The sequence below is a fragment of the Orcinus orca genome, chromosome 6 (assembly GCF_937001465.1).
Source record: "Orcinus orca chromosome 6, mOrcOrc1.1, whole genome shotgun sequence".
NCBI lineage: Eukaryota > Metazoa > Chordata > Mammalia > Artiodactyla > Delphinidae > Orcinus > Orcinus orca.
This window is the reverse complement of record NC_064564.1, coordinates 116,988,955-117,010,022: the sequence shown is the minus strand read 5'-3', so window position 1 is coordinate 117,010,022 and position 21,068 is coordinate 116,988,955. Positions and strand designations below refer to the sequence as shown.

The following is a 21,068-nucleotide window of genomic DNA, read 5'->3' as shown; positions in this document are numbered from 1 at the left end:
AAAAAAAAAGAAGCAGCACGACTGTTGAGATACCTTCCTTATATTGTTGGCTTAGAAGGATTAGTTGTCAGAGAAACTGAGTGGTAGGTACAACTTCCTGATTTTCAATAAACTGAAAAACAACTTCAATCTGTGTCATAGCAGAATAGGACTAAGCTTGTGGTACATCTTTTGTCTTCCTCTGCTGGTCTATAGTGACAGAACACAAGCTTCAGATTCAGAGAACTTGTCCATCGTAAATGTGGAAGGAGCAGAGAGAATGCAGCACGTCCTAATTAGTGTTCTAGTTTCCAATACAGTGGGGTTTTGTTTCCATATCGACAGGTAGTACAGCTCTATCAAAATGATTCAGAAGCTATATAAACACGCAAAATTTGGAATCCTTTGGTCATCCCAGCATGAGATATTCGTGTTGAAAGAATGAAATGTGTCAGCCCTGGGAAATGGAATACTCTGGCTTCCTGTGCAGGATTAAGTGACAAGCCTGAGGCGCATGTGATGCCGGCTTGTCTCGTAGGCTTTTCCTGGGGATGTCCATTAATTTAGAGGAGCTTTATGTATACTGTGGACTTGGGGTTTTCCATAGGGTCTAGGTAACGCTAGATGAATTAAATTTTCTAATTCTCCCACTCTTAGCTCTTTAAGCTAATTTCTGGGTGGTAGTTTTTCACTCTATAGTTACAAATCTGCATAGCTAAGACTACAAACTGATTTTAAAACATTCTCACACATTCGTTCCACAAATATATGAACGCCTCTCACGCATCAAGCCCAGTGCGAGGCACTAAGGGTACAGAGGTGAGTGAGTCAGTGCTGTTCTCAAGAGACGTGTACTGAGGAGGGCCGTGGAGAAGTGTGATTACAGATTTCAGGGAGTACCGTTGTAAAGGCGGTTCAGTATTATGAGAATGTCTGGGGTCCTATTTTAGGGGTGACTGGAGAGGAGCGCAGAGATTAGATTGGTGTGAGCCTTTATGGGTCACTCTAAGTAGATAGGAGTTTATCCAGAGGCCATGGGGAGCCACTGATGGGTTTCAGACAGGGGTGTCTGGTGTGTTCAGATTTGGATTTTAGAAAACCGCTCTTACTTACTTAACTGTCTTTGGAGCAGGGTAGGAGCACACGTACACAGAGTCACGCTGGCAGCCCTGTTCTCATGTCTGTTTCACACACATCAGTCTTGTGTTCAGCTCGGTGACTCCTTTCAATGTTTTCTTTTTCAGGCCACGTAACGGAAATCTATCTCGTCCACCTCCATGCCAGCGTTTACGCTCTCTTCCATCGCCTGTATGGGATGTACCCTTGCAACTTTGTCTCCTTCCTACGTTCTCACTACAGTATGAAGGAGAACCTGGAGACTTTTGAAGAGGTGGTCAAGGTAAGTAGCAAAAACTCATTTATTTGCTACATAGCAACTGTGTAGATAGGCTGCATTTATAACTTTTGTATTAAATGATAGACAGGGAAATTTGAAAAGAAATTCAGCCTTCTCCCTGTGCTGCCCACTGCCCCCAGCCCTGGTAACCACTGATCTGTTTTTTGCCTTTATAGGACTTGCCTGTCCTGAACATTTCATTTATATGGAATGATATAATATGTGGTCTTTTGTTAATGGCTTCTTTCACTTAACATAATGTTTCGGGATTCATCCATGTTGTGGCATGTATCAGTACTTCATTCCTTTTTATTGTCAAATAATATTTCATTGTGTAGAAATACCATAGAAAGTTAAGCCTTTTATAACTTGTCAACCCAAACTCTTCCAGCCAATGATGGAGCATGTGCGAATTCACCCAGAATTAGTGACTGGATCCAAGGACCATGAACTGGACCCTCGAAGGTATAGAAACTGAACTAGTGACACAGAATTTTATAGGCTCACTTAAGAAATTGAAAATGTGACCTCGGAGATGTCCCTTCTGAGGTGTTGTTGGGGAAGCATGTTCTTCTGTTTATGGAATCATTCCATAAAAGTCCATATGGACTTTTACAGTAAAATAACTTTGTATGCGTGAGTCTAAAGCGTATTCCTCACAGACAGGATGGAGGAGGTTGCAGTGCAGGTACCCACGCCGCAGAACCCCAGAAAGGCTCGCAGCTCAGTGTGATTGTGCAAGGCGGGCGCTGAGGTGTGTGGTTGGAACCAAGTGCACTGTGGAGAGTCTGGACGTCGAGTGGCCGGGCTCCCCGGGTCCCTTTCTCTGTCCTGCTTAGCCAAGCGACTGCCATCCTCCACGGGGCTTGGCAGAAGTGCCCAGGTTCCTTCTCTGGGGAAGTGGAGCCTGCAAGGCTCCTGATTTGAGGACGCCAAGCATGATGGAGGGTGGAGCTGAGTCATGACTGGAAAGGGGGGACCAGGGTGAAATCCTACACACTGAGCTGTGAGAGGCTCAGCCCCTCCCCGCCGCTTCTCTCTGGCTGGCTGCCAGCCTCATGCTCCCCAGGCTGGGGATTGAAGCCTTCTGGGGGACAAGGGGTCCACGGGTATTGACATTGGAGGATCTCCCACTGGGAAAGGTGGCTCACGGCATGATCCCCCTTCAGCAAATTTCACTTCTCTACGAGCCCTCCTTCTGCCACACGAACCTCAGGTTAAAGCAACTTGCTGTGAGATATATGTAGAGAAACATAGCAAATGTGTAAGAAAAGTTTAGTAATAACACATGGATACTTGTGTAGCTACCACTTGGCTGCAAAAAATGGGACATTAACCTCCGCAATTGCAGCCATCTTTCTCCCTGTTCCATGTCTCACCTCAGAGGCACCTACTATTCTTGCTTTTATTTTAATCATTCTCTTTCTTTTCTTTATAGTTTGACCACATGTATCGTTTCATTTTGAAAAGCTAATTAGGAAGCAAAGTCTGGCCTTGGAAAAGGCCGTCTTGTCATCATGAGGTGAAGGTTCCCAGGAGGCGAGAGGAGGAACTGAGTGTCTGAGTCTTGGTTGGGTGTCCCCTTCCTTGAGAGTTTACAGGAGTCCCTTCCAGGGAAGTCGGTGGGCAAAGTCATGAACAAGTCCTGGGAAACATAAGGCTTCCCCTAGTCAGGGCATCTGGCGAGGCCAGATAGTGAGGGCCAGGGGCTGGATGTGCTGCCGAAATATGGCAGAGGGAGGGGACTGCTCTGTTTGTGCTCCTGAACTCACTGTGGCTGCTTCCAGGAATAGGTCAGAGCAGAATCATTCTGTGGGATGAAATGAATGTCCTCAGCTGATCCTGGCAGAGAAGGGAGAGTAGGAACTTCATTAGTGCATAACAAGACAAGCTCAGTACCAACAAGTTATTGTCACCTAGACACTCTGTCCCTCAGTTACAAAGAGGGTATGGTGGCAGCAGAAACCTTAGAGGTGGCCTGCAACACACTTGTCTCTTGGCATGTCTGTTCTGATCTGACCAGGTTGTCTTCTGTGCCTCGTACACAGCTATCATCTTGTTCTCCTGGGGCTTCTCTGTGCCTCTCTCCTGTGCAGCTTCTCCCATTTCCCGTATCTCATGCCTTCTTTTTTCGGTCACTCTTACATTCATGGAATATATCTTCTAGTAGCTTTTAGAGAAAGGATGTCATTTTCTATGTGGGTATAGATTTCTAGATTGGGAGTCATTCTCATTCAGCAATTTGAAGGCATTATTCCATTGCTGCCTTGCCTCCAATGCTGCTATTGAAATCAAAAGACATTTTGATTTCTGATCATCTGTGTTTACTGTCTTCTGGTTGTTCTTGTAATATTCTGAAATTTCCTAGTGATGTCCCTTGATATGAATGTGTTCTCATTGTCCAATCTGGAAGCTCCTATCTTTAAATTCTAGGAAATTTTCTTTAATTATTTGTGCTTGATTTCTTTTCCTTGACTGTCTCTGTCTTTCTTTCTGGAACTCTTAGTATTCTGCTTGGGACTTCCTGGAGCAGTTCTCTGCTTTTCTTTGCTCTCCTCTTCTCTTTAGGAAATATTCCTAAAGATTTCCTTGTCTTTAGCTCTTGATCTTTCTATTATAGTTCCATTTCTGCCACGTTTTCAGTACCTAAGAGCTCTTTTTAGTTCTCTGAATGCTCCTTTTTTATAGTAGCCTGTTTTTATTTCATGGATGGAGTCTCTCATGTCTTTGATAAGATTGATAGGCTTTTTTTTAAGGTTTTCTTTTCCCTACATAATCTGTTTCCTTTAAACTGCTCTTTTGTTATTCTTTTTAAAAATTTGAGGCTTTCTGCAGAGATTGGTTTATATCTGGGTGAGGAGACTAAAAAGCTTTGCTCACAGGGATGGGGCTTGTTCACTTGTAGGTCGATCTGAGCATCTGTTGGAGATGCTGATGTCAGTATTGGTTTCCATTTGAGCTGGTCGGACTTTTTCAGGAAAGGGTCTTCTGATGTCTAATCTGGCCAGGATTTGGCTACTCCTAGAGGGAAGAGGCTGCTTGGTGGGGAGAGGTTAGTAGTCTTGGCATTCAGAATGTACATGCTCACTTAATCCTCTTGTTTGAGTAGTACTCGTGCCCTCAGCCATTTCTGGAGTACCGCAGTCCCGATACTCTCTGTTTAACCTCCGCAGAGAATAATCTGGATTTCTGGTGAGAAAAGTGGGAGCGTAGAGTCAGAGTCTCAGGGCTCTAACTGCTCCTCGGTAGATTCTACCCTGTCTTACTGGTTTTGGCTGCCCTCACCTACCTGTCACTCATCTCCAGAAGTACAGGTGTACAGAAGTACTCGACGTATACCAATTCTTTAGCTTTTTAAGGGTTCCTCAGTATAAATCAGGTTGACGTTTAGCTTTGAAACATTGGCAGCTTAGGATTCTGCTTTCCTGGATTCACTGAGTCAGTCACCACTTGCCTATCTGCTTTCTAGTTTCAAAAACATGTGGTGCTGTTCTCTGTTTTCTCATTCTTCTCTTTCTTGTGGGTTTATATTTAAAAGGAAACAAATAAAGGAATCTTTACTCTAGGCTTGGTGCGGTTTGGGGAGAGTCTACAATTGGATGTGTATGTCCAATCTGTGTTAACTCGGAAGCCTCCTGGATCAACTTACAGAGCCTCCTTCACCTTGGATAGATGGGTCATCTGGCCTTTGAAGGAAGTTCTAACACCAAAGATAAGAGACCAATGTAAAGAGAAGAAAAAGGAGCTAGAAACAATGATAATACAGAGAGCAGAAGAAAACATCTACAGTAGCTACAGAGAGGAAGCATTTGTGCATAGATAAAGGTCAGGATGCCACAGAAGGGCACAGTCAGAGACTAAAGAAAGCACTGTTGAAAATGAAAAATGATAGCCAAAATGAACATTGCAGTAAAAGAATTGAAAGGTACAGTTGAGAATATCTCAGAAAGCAGAATCAAAGGCTAGAGATGAGTACAATGAAAGAAGAAATTTAAAATAATCAGTCCAGGAAGTCTAGTAAAGAAGTCTTTAAAGGGGAGGAGAAAACTTTGGTGGGGGAAGAAATTGTGAAAGAAATAACAGAAGAAAATTTCCAGTACAAGTACAAATGATACAAGAAAATACAAGAATTGAAGGACGTGAGTTTCCACATTGAAGGTGCTTATCTAGTTCCCAGCACAGTCAATGAAAAAGAATGCTACTAAGCCTCAATATTGTGAAATTTCAGTACACCAGGGATAAATCTTTCAGAGAGAAAAAACCAAAACTATAAAGATCAGAAATCAGAATGAGGTTAGCTTCTGAAACACCTTCAAAATTGAGAGAAAAAAGGTTATCAGCTTAGAATTCTATACCCAACCAAACTGCCTATCAAGTATGAGACATTTTTAGACATGCAAGGACTCAAATTTACCTCACATGTACCCTTCCTCAGTGAACCACTAGAGCATGTCTTCCACCAAAACGAGAGTAAAATCGAGGAAGACACAGAGTTCACGAAATGGAGGACCTGACTTAGGGTCTTGGTCAAGGGAAGTCTTGGTATAACACAGCAATGCTGAGAACAACCAGTGGGAGAGGGAGGGCTCCAGCAGGGAGCTCTTTAGGAGAGGGTGAATAATCCTGGTAGACTATTTGCATTTCATTATGAACAAATTATATTAGGCATTATTTCAGAACTGCTAGAGCCACATTAGGAAGGATTAGTAATAGACACATTAGAAGACTGAGGAAAAGGAGCAACAACATTCAAACTCCAGGAGAAACTAGATTGAGCAGCAAAGGAAATACTGTAGTATATTCTTTGGCTCAGCCATGAGTGGTGCTTACCTAGTCATTATAATGAATTGTTCAAAATCAATTTTGAAACAACAAAACAATGATACACTGTTTTGAGAGCACTGGGGAGAAGGGAAAAGGATATACGGAAGTGACCTAAATCCTCTCCTACCATAAGGACCTTAATAGTTGATGTCTTGGGACATCCCTAGTGGTGCAGTGGTTAAGAATCCACCTCCCAACACAGGGGACACGGGTTCGAGCCCTGGTCCGGAAAGATCCCACATGCTGCGGAGCAACTAAGCCCGTGTGCCACAACTACTGAGCCTGCTCTCTAGAGCCCGCGAGCCACAGCTGCTGAGCCCGCGTGCCACAACTACTGAAGCCTGCACGCCTAGAGCCCATGCTCCGCAACGAGAAGCCACCTCAATGAGCAGCCCTTGCACCGCAACGAAGAGTAACCCCAGCTCGCCACAACTAGAGAAAGCCTGCGTGCAGCAAGGAAGACCCAACACAGCCAAAAAATAAATTAATTAATTAATTTAAAAAAATAGTTGATGTCTAAAAATTCAGACATCAGGAAATTTGAAGCATAGAAATATGGAGGTAGGGTAACAATTCAGCTGGAAGCAGCTAAAATTGGAAGCTGCCCAAAAAGTTCCTTCATGCCCTTTGAGGGGTGTTCAGTCTCCTCTCTCACTCCTGGCAACCACTGATCTGCTGAAAGCATGCTTTTTCACGGTGGTGTAATAATTTTTCTTCTGTAGAATCTTCCTCTTTGTTTGGACCTTTCTTCTTTCTATTACAAGCTACGCTGAGTGTTGTCCATCTTGATGTGTGTCTATTTCCATAGGCTAAATTCTTAGAAGTGGAACTCTGGATCACATAACAGGACTCTTCAGACAATTCTTCAGATATCCTCATGGGCTTTCTCTCAGTTTGAGACTTGCTGCATTGTATTTCTGGTCTAGGGATGGATTAGAATCCTGAGGCTTTGATAGGAGACCTTAAGTCAGCCTCAGCTACCTGGCGGTTTCCAGGTCTCCCTCTTGTTTGATTACCTTTGTGCCAAAGGAGAGTTTCCCCTGGTGGCTGCTCTGTGTAGTTTGTGTTCTCTTCTGAGGCTATGCCTGGTCTTTTGTTGATGGAATTTTTGTTTCGGACTAGTTTCTGATAACTTGATATAACCATTTTAAATAGGGAGGGTATAGGTTTGTAAAATGAATGGCTAATTCTTTATATCATAGTGCTGATTAGTACTTGGGCTGGCGCGGTTCTGCCTGTTCTTTGCTAGCCATAGTTCAGTGGCTGGCACTGAGTTAGCACTCTTCAGTATTTGATGGTTTGAATAAATGGATTATAACGTGCACTTCTTGACTTTCGTTGCCTTTCACAGGTGGAAGAGATTAGAAACACATGATGTTGTCATAGAATGTGCCAAAATCTCTCTGGACCCTACAGAAGCCTCATATGAAGATGGCTATTCTGTGTCTCACCAAATCTCAGCCCGTTTTCCTCATCGTTCAGCCGATGTCACCGCCAGCTCTTATGTTGACACACAGAATAGCTATGGTAAAAAGTGACTTTGGTACTTATCTGCTTTACAACTTTGTCTCTAGAAAGCATTGTTTATTTTTGTTGAGTTTTTTTCCCTTTCCTAGAATAAGACTTAGGTCAGCTCCTAGGAACTGTTTCCCAAATATTTAAAATTTGAATTTGGCTCCATTTTCCCCTAAATTTAATTTACAGTCCCATGTCCTTGATCTCCTTCTTGATAGTATGTCAGCAGACTTGGGATGTGTCAACACTTAACAAAGAAAATGGATTAAAGGATTTGGCTTCTAGGCTCCAGCTCATAAAGGAATCTTAGATTTTTTCAGACACTTTTAGTGAGGCCCTCTGGGCTGTCACATTGACACAGTTTTGAATGAACCTGGACAATTCAGAACTGGATTCATGTAAAAGTCTAGGCTTATCTATAGGTAGCACCCAGCAAAGTTGTCATACAGGTTGTGCTTTTTCAAGTTATCCTAAAGCTTAACTAGACATCAAACCTTACTAAACTTTATTTCCAAAGGGTATTTAAAGAGGCTTTTAAATGATCAAATGGTCTCGAGGACCGTAATTCTTTATCAGGATAATCTGAAGCCACACGCTGACCCCCTGTGTTCTTTCCCTTCCATTGTAGGCAGTGCTACTTCTACCCCTCACTCCACTTCTCGGCTGATGTTGTTAAACACGCCAGGGCAGCTACCTCAGACTCTGAGTTCCCTGTCGACACGGCTGTTAACTGAGCCGCCACAAGTATGGTGTCAAATAGTGTGCCTGCTTTCTTCTCTGCTTGCTGGTGAAGCTGACCATTTGGGTCAAGATTTAGCCTATGGTTGGGAAAATCTCTCACTGCTCATTTCAGGAGTTAGTTTTTAAGGATGCATGACATTTGCAAGAAAAGTTACTGTTGCCACTTGGCTTTCTCTTGGAGTCTAGACTTACAAAATGCAATGTGTCTCTTGATAAGGCTTTAATAAGATGCCTTTTTCCAGTTGAAAGGCTAAGTTTAAGATCATTGATCGTGGACTTAAAACTCGGGAGGTGTAGCTATTCGTTCCTCATCGCTGACCTGCCTTATTAACTTCTAGGCTACTCTTTGGAGCCCATCTGTGGTTTGTGGGATGACCACTCCTCCAACTTCTCCTGGAAATGTCCCGCCTGATTTGTCACACCCTTACAGTAAAGTCTTTGGTACAGCGGGTATGTATGTCTTAGGTTAGATTTGACTGGTTGGTTGGGGCCGGCCTTTTATGATAAGGAACTATCTCTTAGATCTAATAGTGAGTTTGAGAGCCATTTGTAGTAGTAAACCTATTTTTGACAATACAAACCCCTGGAGCTTTCAGAACACATAAAGTGAATCTAAAAAAAAAAAAGACTGATCTAGATCCCCAGAAAGTTAACTCTAGCAGCTTTCTTTGCAGTAATAGTTAAGCGGAAACAAATTTGGCAGTTTTCCTAATTGTTTTACTTCCTCAAAGTGTGTATATTCTGCTCTTGTCTCTGAGCAGGTAGAAAAGGAACTCCTCTGGGAACCCCTGCAACCTCTCCTCCTCCAGCCCCACCCTGCCATTCGGATGACTACGTGCACACTTCACTCCCGCAGGCCATGGCCACAGCCCCCAAGAAGGTTTGCCTGGGCTCCTCTGCTGCCCTCCCCACCCCCCCGCCCGAGCACGGTGACGTGCTTCCAGCCTCACTTTGTGAAGCCTGTTATGCCAGATAGAAGTTTGACCTAAAATGTAATGGGTTTGAATCAGATCAATTCAAAATAGACTAACCCTATATGGCCTTTATTTTGTTGAGGTAGAAAAAATAGACTAACCAGCAGCTCTCAGAGTGTGATCTGCTCACTGCAGGGGTCTCAAAATGCTTTAAGGGCATCTGCCAGGTCAGAACTCCTTTCTTAGTAATACTAAGTGGTTATTCGCCCTTTTTACCACATTGGCACCTATACTCATGGCACAGAAACAATGGTGGGTAAAAGGGCTGCCCCTTAGTATAGATCACACTCTCCTAGTAGGCACTGCATTCCTCTTCCTCGATGTGTTCTTTCAGTTTAACAGAAGAAAAGAAACAACAACAAAACAAACCTTGAGTATTCCATAGAAAGAACGCATATGTTTAATATTGTTTTTGATGAAGTAGGAAATAGACATCAAGCACCTGAGTGCGTACCGGTGTGTGGTGGCCACCACAAGCACTTGTGCCGTTATTTGAGTTAAGAGCTGAACTAGTTGCTTTTTTTCATGGAGCAGCAGTTTTGTTTGAAAGAACAACTGGTGACAAACTATGGTTACTCATACCTGAGTGTCTGGCAGGCAGTTAGCTTCTTAGATGACAAACTGGGTCTGTCACTTCAAGATAAACAACTGACGGTATTTGTTGCCCGTGATAAAAAGGTGAAACTAGAATATTAAAAAACTGATATCTGGCACCAAGAGCTTAATAGTTTCCCCAAGTCTTTATGATGAGATTGAAAAGTCTTGGGAAGCTGGGTTAATAATTTGAGTTTTTGATATTGTATAATGAAATGTTGCCACACTTAGAAGATCTGCATAACTTGGTGACCCAGTATTCTACACGCCCAGTGTATATGTTATAGAATCACACGTAGGTAAAAGACGCATTTGGGGGACAAGGCAGACCAGTGGATCTCGACACAGTGTGAAGAGTGAATTGCCATGGTTTCAGATTCTGCACTGTAACTAACCTTGAAGAAACACCCCTTGTCAAGTTTTAGTGTAGTATCAAAGATGGCTATCCACAGTTATCTAAACAGTCTGTTTACTTTTTATAACTACTTATCTGTGGGCCCTAGAGTTTTCTTCATACACTTGAGCCAGAATAGCCTAGCAGCAGAGCAGAGGCAGATATAAGAACCCAGCTTTCTTCCCCTAAGCCAGATGTGAAAGGGATTGCAAAAATGTGAAGCAGCTTGACGCTTCTCACTAAACTTATTTTTATTTATCATAAAAATGTTATTTATGTTTACGTGTATTGGGTCGTTTTTTTCCGGCCGCGCCGCACATCTTGCGGGATCTTAGTTCCCTGACCAGGGATTGAACCTGCCCTCAGCAGTGGAAACCGGAGTCCTAGCCACTGGACCTCCAGGGAATTCCTGGGTTTGTTATTTTTAAGTGAATTAATAATTTTAAAATTCTGTTTTAGTTTGTAACATGATAACTATCAATAGGTATAACCACATAAACAAAGTCCTTGAGATTCTCAATCGTTATTAAGAATAGGAAGGCATCCTGAGACCAAACAGTTTGAGAACCATGGGGCTAAACTTTAAACTCCGCTACAATATGCTAAAATTGTAGGTGTTTAGGATATTTCTCTAATATTAGAGAACATGTACACAATTTTCTGCCTTGTGATATAAATGGTACCTGTCTTTTCAGGAAGAGAGAACAGATTCTGCAAGGCCCTGTCTACATAGACAGCACCATCTTCCGAATGACAGAGGATTAGGTAAAATCTCGGGTAACAGGAGACCTTGCTTGGTTCTTGACGGGCTATGTGTGGAGACAGGGACATTCTGGAGCACCGCAAATCACTGAAGCCCAGAGATAATGAAACATAATTAATTCGAAAAGCCAGCCTCATAACAACAGCCCCCAAAGCTCTTAAGTGCCTGTGTTTTGAGCTGGTCGAACTGTGGCTTTATCTGTTCTCTGAGATGTTAAGAACAGAGAGTTATATTTTCTGTGGGATTATTTTTTGGTGCCTTTAGTTAGATTATTGTCATATTTTGGCTTTCTGTGGTAGCTTTCTGTCTTCAGCAGAAGGAACCATAGTAGACCTATTCTGTTACAGTGGAAGCAGTTTTCACAGTGACGGGGGTGACCAGTGTGTTTCTTTGTCTTTGTTTCTCTTCAGAAGAGCTACCTGGGAGCAAAGGGTCTGTCACTCTCAGTGATCTTCCAGGGTTTTTAGGTGACCTGGCTTCTGAAGAAGACAGTATTGAAAAAGATAAAGAAGAAGGTAACACGTGCGGGACTCTGGCCTTGCGTGGGGTCGCTGCGAGCTGATAAAGCCCTCGTTGTGCCCTAGTACCAGGATTTAGCGCCAGCACACACAGGCTTGCTTGGTTTTTCTTCTCTTGGGGGAGGCGATGGGAGTTGTATTCTGAGTCCTGTGCCCAGTAAAGGGAGGCCACTGTTTATCTGTCCCTCTGGGGGGCCCAGGGCAGCATGCAACCCCACACTGCCTGACCTTACCCAGGTTGGCCTGTTGACTGTGCTGTCTCTTCTCTCCCTCCCTGCTCGCAGCGGCAATATCTAAAGAACTCTCTGAGATCACAACAGCCGACGCCGAGCCCCTAGCTCCTCGCGGAGGCTTTGACTCTCCCTTCTACCGGGACAGTCTCCCGGGCTGCCCGCGGAAGACCCACTCAGCCGTCTCCAGTGCCCAGGGCACCGGTGCGAACCCTGAGCCTCTGAACTCCGCCCTGGACAGGCTGGGGCCTGACACCCCAAAGCAAGCCTTTACCCCCATAGACCTGCCCTGCGGAGGCGCCGAGGAGAGCCCTGCCGGGGACAGAGAGCGCCAGGCCTCTCTGGAGAGCAGCATCCTCACTCCCAGCCCTTTTAAAATTCCACCTCAGAGGGGAGTGGGGTTTGGCGGTGGGCAACCTCCCCCATACGATCATCTTTTTGAGGTGGCACTGCCAAAGACTGCCCGTCATTTTGTCAGCAAGAAGACGGAGGGACTGCTAAAGAAAGCAAAAGGGAACACGGAGGAGGACTTCATGCCCTCTGCCTCCCCCATGGAAGTGCTGGACAGACTGATACAGCAAGGGGCAGACGCGCACAGCAAGGAGCTCAACAGGTGAGGCGCGGCAGCGCTGTTCTCTTTTCCTTTAAACGTTCCGTTTGATTATAAACTACAAGAAGCTGGTGGTTGGAAACAGGAATTATTCTTGTGCTCACCAGAGGCAGTTGGTTCGCTGTTTTGTCAGGCGTCCTTCTAGCCTGTTGCCTTTGACGTACATGAATGTGTGTATCCTCCACACAGGCGCGTTAAACTCAGGTAATTCCTTAGGTTACAGGCCATTTAAAAATGAGTCTTTTATATTGGGCTGTTTTGTGCCACTGTGCTGTGAAGCTCAAATGCTTTCATCTTTGCTCTCTGAAAATTTGAGGATGAGGTTATGGTGTTCAAATAATATAGAAATAGTGGTCACGAAGTCTCCTTCTCCAGCTGCAGATTTGTTGTTGTTTTGTTTTGGTAACATAGTCCATTAGATGGAAGGTAAACACCGTCAGCATTTCAATGCAAGTTCATGGCAGCCTGCCCCTGCTCACATGGGTTAAGAACCTGCCAGAGAGCACTGTTTTCACCCCTTCTTTATTACACTTTTAAAGGTGATCTAGAGAAAGAATAAGGGAATCACTAGTCCACAGTGATGCCATTTCTAAACAGGCTCTTGGGGAATGCTAGTTTTAATTTTTCTTCTGTAGAATAACCTAAGGTGGAATTTGACAGATAACTGTAATGTTTATGATCCCTTTTTGAATGAAGTTTAGTGTAATAGACTCGGGTAAATTACCTGCTTTTTCCTTAACCTTGGGTGACAGTAGCTTCTCAACAGAGAGGGTTGAAAACAGCTCTCAGTGTGTTTGATCACTCAGTTGCCTTGGAGAGCTGACCAAAGTTCAGAGGCTACAGTATGAGCTCCGAGTTAGGGCCTTTCCACTCTGGAAACTTGGTGGTGCTTAATGGGGGCCCCTTCCATCAGCTATAAGGCCCCTCCTCTTACCCCAGGTGGGCTTTGTGTTTGAAACTTTCTCATGCCTGTGCACTTGTGACCACAAGGAAGTGACTTAATGTTGCTGCAATTAAAAGTCCAGTTAAATTTTTCTAGGTAAGATCTGTAACTTTGTCACTCAAAAACTTTTTTTTCCTAGGTTGTCTTTACCCAGCAAGTCTGTCGACTGGACCCACTTCGGAGGTAAAGTTGTTACTTTAGCTCCAAATCCAGCCCATAGAGATCCTGCTTTGTTGCCTTTTCTGTCCTTGAAGGAGGTGCCCTATAGGAAACATCTCCCCTTCCCTACTGCTCCAGCTGGGTTATCTGCTTGGGTACAGAGTCTCTCACGTGTTGCAAAGTCAGCATTTCCTATTTTTGAAAAGTGGCAAGTACCACGTGCTTGAGAACAGAAGTGCAAAGAGGCAGGCCTCATGCCAGCCTTCCCTAGAAAAGATCCAAGTGAAGTGAGTGGTGCTGGGACAGTTCTTGAGCGATAACCTACCAAGAAGCAAGAAATGGAGTCATAGATAGATAGATAGATAGATAGATAGATGATAGATAGCAGATTTGTGGGGAAAAACACTTGGAGCTCTCAAAGAGCCATCCTACATTGTACCCCTGTGCGTTCCTTTAAAAGGAAGATGGGTAGTAGGTACTGCCCCTCCCCCTTCCCCATTGAGTGACTGTGGCTGGAAACCAGGTGGTCGTTTGCAAAGTGAGTGACTTTGTTTCTTCAAGAATCGTGTTTCTTAAGCTAACAAACCGCTGGCTGGGGCTTGACTGAATGCTGTGTAAAAGGCGTCTCTGCCACCCTCCCTCTGCTTTACAATCAGGCTCCGCTCCCTCAGATGAGACCCGCTCCCTCCGTAACCAGTTGCTTTTACTGCACAACCAGTTACTCTATGAGCGTTTTAAGAGGCAGCAGCACGCGCTTCGGAACAGGCGGCTCCTGCGCAAGGTGACCAGGGCAGCCGCTCTGGAGGAGCACAACGCTGCCATGGTGAGCACCTCGGGGCCCGGGCGGGGGTCGAGGCCAGAGCTCTCCATCCTGGCTCTGCCCGCTGGTGCGGCTTGGGGCAGGTCACTTCGTCTCTGAGGTTAATACGTGAACGGCCACATCCCTGAATTCCCTTGCAGCTCTTCTAATCCACGGGGACAAGTGATTTTTTTGTGTCTGTTGGTCTGTAATTGGCTATGATGATAACAGAGGCAAAGGTGATTTTGTTTCTCCAAATGTAAAACCGGCTCTCCTGAAGCAGTTTTATGGCAGAAACTTGGAGGGCAGTTAAGCCAGTCAGACCTGGAGAGTGACCTTGGCTCTAACACTCATTACCTTAGGAAAGTCATTTAGCCTCTGGAGGCCTCTGTTACCCATTCTGTAAAATGAGAATAATAATAGCAGCATCTACTTTCTAACTGTGGTGGTTAAAAAAACCGTGTCAGTAAGCATTTGCGCATTGCTGGTGCAAGGTAAGCGTTCAGTCAGTGTTCCTCACTTGAGCGACCTTGGCCAGTACCAGCACTTACTTCATTGCTGGTGCTTAGGACTTTTGAAAGTATCAGGAGCAAGTTGATCGCTGAGAAAAGTCCTTTAAGCAACTTTTGATCCATTTGCTAATGTGGAATTTGGAAACCCTTGCCCAAAAGCCAGGTTAGACAGCAGTGAGCTGTCAGATTCTGGGCCTGTGGTTAGCTCGTGCCTGTTCAGATGAAGTGTCTGCAGCATGCATTGAACTTGAGGGTCACTGCCCGTGCTGGAAGGCAGCTAAAATGATGGCCTCTTTGGTCTCTGCTAGAAAGACCAGTTGAAGTTACAAGAGAAGGACATCCAGATATGGAAGGTTAGTCTGCAGAAAGAACAAGCCAGATACAGTCAGCTTCAGGAGCAGCGAGACACGGTGGTCACCCAGCTCCACAGCCAGATCAGACAGCTTCAGCATGACCGGGAGGAGTTCTACAACCAGAGCCAGGAGTTACAGGTACGCGCTGCGGCGCCCGGCAGAGGCCGCCAGGAAAGGGCGGGAAGGCACCTGATTCAGCTCTGAAATCGTGGCACGTAGATTTCACGTCAGGTACATTTTATTTAGGGCAGAGGGTCCCCAGCTTTCTGGGTTCACGGTTCTGTCGGCATTTCATTAATTTTTTCCTGGTACTCCACAGCCAAAAGAAACATCTAACAGTTCTGCCTAGTAAGTAGATCCAGACAACTTAGGATTTAGGTCCTAATGACTTAGTAGCTGTTAGAAAATAATACACATACTTTTTTTTCAATTTTCAGTCTCATTTTTGAGTGACCATGGTCACTTACAAATGCGGTGTGTGTACCTGTTGGGCACTGCCGAGTCTCAGACCTTGGAATCAGATGAGACACTGACGCCCTCAATTCCTGTTTCACATTGGTTTTCTCATGGTGATGTTTATCACAGCAACCATGTACAAGCCCAGCTTTGCAAAGATAATACGTGTTCCACAGGCACGTAGAGCACCTGATAACTGAAACGCTGAGCTCCCTCTAGCTAGTAGTTCACATCATGACCAGTAGATGTCGCTGTGTTTCCCTCGAAATTTAAAACTAGCCCCACAGCGCCTCTGTGAGCCTGCTGTGTAGCCCCAGGGCTCTTTGGTGCACAGTTTGGGAACTGCAGATTTAATAAGCGCTTTTTTGTTTTTCCTTTTGATAATCAGTCAGAAACTCAGAAATTAACTATAACTTACTTTTTAAAGCTAAGTTAGTTTTAAGCCTGATGGCCCAAGAATAGTAGAGCAACAGAGGCACGAGGCTTTCCCGGTTCTCTGTGGGCCGATGGCCAGGTGCACCCGTGGCCTGGCCTGCTGGCACCCTGTAACTTCCTGGCACGTCTCCTTGGGCAGACGAAGCTGGAGGACTGCAGGAACATGATCGCGGAGCTGCGCATAGAGCTGAAGAAGGCCAACAGCAAGGTGTGCCACACCGAGCTGCTGCTCAGCCAGGTGTCTCAGAAGGTAAGAGGCGAGCAAGCTGGGCCATGCTCACACCACTGCTGATGTCCTTCCTCCAGACAGGACACGTGTAGTACTCGTGTGTCTGTGTCAGGGCTTCCCAACAGGGAGTGATTCTGCTCCCCTCCCCCCAGGGGACATTGGGCAATATCTGGAGACATTTTTGGCTGACGTTTTTTGTTTTGTTTTGTGTTTTATTTATTTTTGGCTGCATTAGGTCTTCATTGCTATGCGTGGGCCCCCTTTAGCTGCAGTGAGCTGGGGCTACTCTTCGCTGTGGTGCGCGGGCTTCTCATTGCGGTGGCTTCTCTTGTGGCAGAGCACGGGCTCTAGGCATGCGGGCTTCAGTAGTTGTGGCACGCAGACTCAGTAGTTGTGGCTCACAGGCCCTAGAGCGCAGGCTCAGTAGTTGTGGCACATGGGCTTAGTTGCTCTGCGGCATGTGGGATCTTCCTGGACCAGGGCTCAAACCCATGTCCCCTTCATTGGCCGGCGGATTCTTAACCACTGCACCACCACTGGTTGACGTTTTTGATGCTACTGACATTGAGTGGGAGGGGCCGAGGTGCTCCTAAACATCAGACAGTGCATGGACGGCCCTGCAGCAGGGAACTACCTAGCCTGAGCCCTGGTCTGTGTGTATCCTGGGAACTTGTTCTTAATACTTCGTTCACATAAATGTGAAGAGTTCGTTCAGGCTTTTGAGCTATGATCTTTCCCTCTTTGGAAGTCATTGCACTCATATGTAAATCACTTACTCAAGAACCTGTGGGTTTACTCCAGGGCTTTATCCCACTGGACCTAACGTCCCTGCTGTGGTGGTTGTGTACATACCCATCTCCTCGAGGTGCCCTGTGGGTGGCCAGTTTTGATGTGGAGCATTTGCTCCTCTTCCCCTTTGCATAGGGACAATTTTGAAGTACGTTTCTGTCCATTTTTGTTGCCCTTGTATCCCTTCCTCCCCACCAGCCGTTTTGGTGTGGCCTTTGAAACCATGGGGCTTGTTTACACTGACTCAGCCCTGAAATAGTGTGCTCCTAGCTGGTTCCCTGTTGAATGTCCATTTGCTAGCTTTGTGTCGTCAGATCTTTCACTTTGCTTGTTTCTGTGTTTTTGTTAGCTCTCAAATAGTGAGTCGGTCCAACAGCAGATGGAGTTCTTGAACAGGCAGCTGTTGGTTCTCGGGGAAGTCAACGAGCTGTATTTGGAACAACTGCAGAACAAGCATTCAGACACCACAAAGGTATGTGGGCTTGAGGAACCAGACCCTACCTGGGACGCTGTTAGGACCCAGGCAATATGTCTATGGCACAGCACAGAGAATGGCTTATGAATTGTTTCCTGAAAGATGGCGTGGCAGACCTAATGTCATTTCCACCTCTCCCTGGTCTGGCAACACAGGCACTTTTCAGCTGTCACACAAACTTGTTTCCCTTAGTTGGGTTGCTTTGAAATTAAATCAGTTATATGTGACAGCACATAATGGTAATTGGTACAGACTAGGTGATAAAAGTGTTTTTCTTCTTTTTTTTTCTTTTTCTTTCTTTTTTTTTTTTGGCCATACCGCGTGGCATACGGGATCTTAGTTCCCTGTCCAGGAATCAGACCTGTGCCCCCTGCAGTGGAAGCGTGGAGTCTTAACCACTGGACCACCAGGGAAGTCCCAAAAGTGTTTTCCTTCTCTTACCCATGCCCCCGTCTTTAAAGAGAGAGAGACAGGCTAACAGATAAAGAAAAAGGATGGGGAGCCAATTCTGTTTAGCATATAACTCTCTGGGCTGTGGGTTTATACTGCTAGAAATATTTTTTTTCTTCGTAATGTTGAATTTGATTTCAGCAGATGGTGGTTCAGGCCTGGCAACAAGGCCAGTGTCGGGATGATCTTACGTTAATTAGTGCCTTACCAGTGGTGTCGAGGCAGAAGTTTCATGTCACTTTATAAATAGCCTCGGGTAATGTTGGTGAATGAGTTGGGAATGGAATTTTAAGAATAAATGCTTAGATGCTTCCTGTCACTAACTTCTTCATCACACACAGGCTTTCTTTTTAGGATTTCTTGGGCTTTTGCTTTGTAAAGCTTTGTTTTCTTTTCCGTTGGCCAAATGTAGGGAGTAGTCTTAGAATCAGAGAGATGGAATTTTCATAATAGTTATTCTTATTTCTCAGCTTCTCTCAACTCTCAGATTCAGATTCCCTTTAGAAGGATGTTAAATGTGGAACTTTCTCTAGAAACCAGCTCTCATTAATTTTGGAAGTATAATGGCCTCAGAAAAAGAAAGAAGGGAAAAGAGACCTGAGGGACTAGAGAACCTCTGAAAAAGCTTACTTAAACACACTCCTAACTCTCCCGAGAGAAATGTGGATGGGTGCCACGGTGCTGTCTTTTGGTTGGAACACTTACCCCCTTGGGACCTCAAGCAAGCCACCTGACCTCTTTGGGCCTGGCTTCACAGTTCATAAAATGCGCATGGTGATACTGACTTGCAACCTTCAGCTGTAAGCAGCAACAAAAAAAGACTTCACCGGCTTAGCCATAAAGAGTTTCATTATATCTCTTGACAAGAAGTCCCGAGGCAGGTGAGTTCCAGGTTGGTCAAGTCAGCAGCTGAGGGACAGCAGCAAGGAGCCTCGTTCTTTCCCCTCTTCTGCACCACTCGACCTATCCTCTCAACCTTGTCTTTGGGCAGTCTGTGCTCCTGGTTGCAAAGTGTGTGCCACAGTTAACACTGTCACAGGTAGATGTCATGATGTCCCCTGGAGGAGGAGAGCATCGCCTCCTGCAGGTCTCTCTCATTAAGGAAACCTTTCCCAGGAACTCTCCACCAGACCTCCCACCCTTGTTATTGGCCACGATTATGTCATGTGTCCATCCCTAGCTAGCCATGGCTTTGAACCTGTGTTTGGACCTGGAGCTGGGCTTCCTCTTGTTCAGTCAAGTAGGGGACGAGGAATGGGTATCTGAGCGTCAGGTGGGGAATGGCTGGTAGGTACTGGGTGTAGCCCCTCTTACATGGCTGTGAGAGTTAGTGATAGTGCATAGATGTTCCTAGTTCAGTGCTTTGTTTGATTCTCCATAAGTACTTACTGTCGTTTCCGACAAGAGTTCAGTTTGTTTACCTAACCTATGCCGAAGCCTGGAGCCATCAGGCATAGCTGGAGCGGCCGCATTATCTGGTCCCAGTCCTGAGCTTAACTCGATCCCGTTCTGACCGAGGAAGCGTTGGGCTTGCTGGCCATCTTCAAGGTGGGGTGCCTTCAGGGAAGCTCATCTCCTTGCTCCGTATGGTTTATTATCTTTTTTAAAAAGACAAATGTATGGTAATTTCAAGTTTATGCATATTTTACCACAATAAAAAAGCCACACAACACAAACGTAGCATATACTTGTTAGAAGAGCATCCTTTCCACCTCTCTCTGAGCATAGCGCACACTTGCTGTTTCCATCGGTCAGCAGGCAGGTTGTCTTCCTGGCGTGATTGACAAACCTTGTCAGGGTACCTGGTCTGCAGATGTTCATTCCTGTTGCGTCTCTAGCTTTATCTTAGTTGGTATTAGGGGAGGGAGAAGAGTATAAAAGAAAACAAACAACCCATACTGCCACTGCGCCGGCCTACACCGCCACCACTCTGAACTGCACCTCCACTGCACTGAACTGCACCACCACTGTGCCGGCCCACGCCTCCACTGTGTTGAAATCATAACTGAATATTGGCGTGTTTTCAGAATGTGTGTGTTAACATAGTTGATCACACTATTCACGTGGCTTTATAATCTGCTTTTTTATCTTTTACTGATACAAATAATTTTAAAAATCTTATTAAATAGAAGATGTACTTTAATTTACTTTCTTGACGTTAGACTTCATAGTTTCTAGTTTTTTGCTCTTCTGAATATGCTGTGCTGATTATTTTTGTGCCCAAATGTCTATTCATGTTTCAAATGATTTCCTAAGGGATAGATTTCAGGGAAGGATTAGTAGGTACTTACTGCCAGCCTACTTTCCAGAAAGTTGTACTAGTTTCTATTTCCACTAGCAATATACTAATAAAGTACCTTCTCAGTGTTTGTTACATTGATGTTTCAAAGTGGATATGGCATGTTCATTTTTTAAAAGTACTAACTCCAATTCCTTTTTTGTTTGTTTGTTTTGTTTTGTTATCAGGAAGTAGAAATGATGAAAACTGCATATCGGAAAGAACTAGAAAAAAACAGAAGCCATGTTCTCCAGCAGAATCAGAGGCTGGATACTGCTCAAAAACGGATTTTGGAACTGGAATCTCATCTAGCCAAGAAAGACCACCTTCTTTTGGAACAGAAAAAATATTTAGAGGATGTCAAACTCCAGGCAAGGTAACTTTCAGGGGGAAAGGTTTTTGCTGTGATGTATTTAAGTAGAACTTCCCACATTCTGGGGTGGTCTGCATCTTTCAGAGGACAGCTGCAGGCCGCAGAGAGCAGGTATGAAGCTCAGAAGAGGATCACCCAAGTGTTTGAATTGGAGATCTTAGATTTATACGGCAGGTTGGAGAAGGATGGCCTCCTGAAAAAACTTGAAGAAGAAAAAACAGAAGCAGCCGAAGCGGCGGAAGAAAGGTAGGAGCAAAGAGTCGGCAGCCATGGCCTCAT

At 45.0% G+C, this 21,068-nt stretch overlaps 1 protein-coding gene across 5 annotated transcripts in view; it reads left to right on the top strand.

Annotated features, from left to right (window-relative positions):
* Positions 1 to 21,068, top strand: part of TSC1 (TSC complex subunit 1) — a 48,894-nt gene that overhangs the window by 21,958 nt on the left and 5,868 nt on the right. For 3 of the 5 annotated variants that reach the window (XM_033426876.2, XM_033426874.2, XM_049710855.1), the window contains 16 exons: positions 1,224 to 1,378; positions 1,767 to 1,840; positions 7,551 to 7,726; positions 8,343 to 8,458; positions 8,794 to 8,905; positions 9,217 to 9,335; positions 11,113 to 11,182; positions 11,591 to 11,695; positions 11,983 to 12,541; positions 13,621 to 13,664; positions 14,297 to 14,463; positions 15,260 to 15,442; positions 16,335 to 16,445; positions 17,563 to 17,685; positions 20,605 to 20,792; positions 20,874 to 21,035. In XM_033426876.2, the coding sequence (XP_033282767.1) occupies positions 1,224 to 1,378; positions 1,767 to 1,840; positions 7,551 to 7,726; positions 8,343 to 8,458; positions 8,794 to 8,905; positions 9,217 to 9,335; positions 11,113 to 11,182; positions 11,591 to 11,695; positions 11,983 to 12,541; positions 13,621 to 13,664; positions 14,297 to 14,463; positions 15,260 to 15,442; positions 16,335 to 16,445; positions 17,563 to 17,685; positions 20,605 to 20,792; positions 20,874 to 21,035 (2,464 nt within the window). Of the gene's footprint in view, positions 1 to 1,223; positions 1,379 to 1,766; positions 1,841 to 7,550; positions 7,727 to 8,342; positions 8,459 to 8,793; positions 8,906 to 9,216; positions 9,336 to 11,112; positions 11,183 to 11,590; positions 11,696 to 11,982; positions 12,542 to 13,620; positions 13,665 to 14,296; positions 14,464 to 15,259; positions 15,443 to 16,334; positions 16,446 to 17,562; positions 17,686 to 20,604; positions 20,793 to 20,873; positions 21,036 to 21,068 lie in introns of those variants that run through there. The other 2 variants (XM_033426877.2, XM_049710856.1) reach the window with 2 other exon arrangements.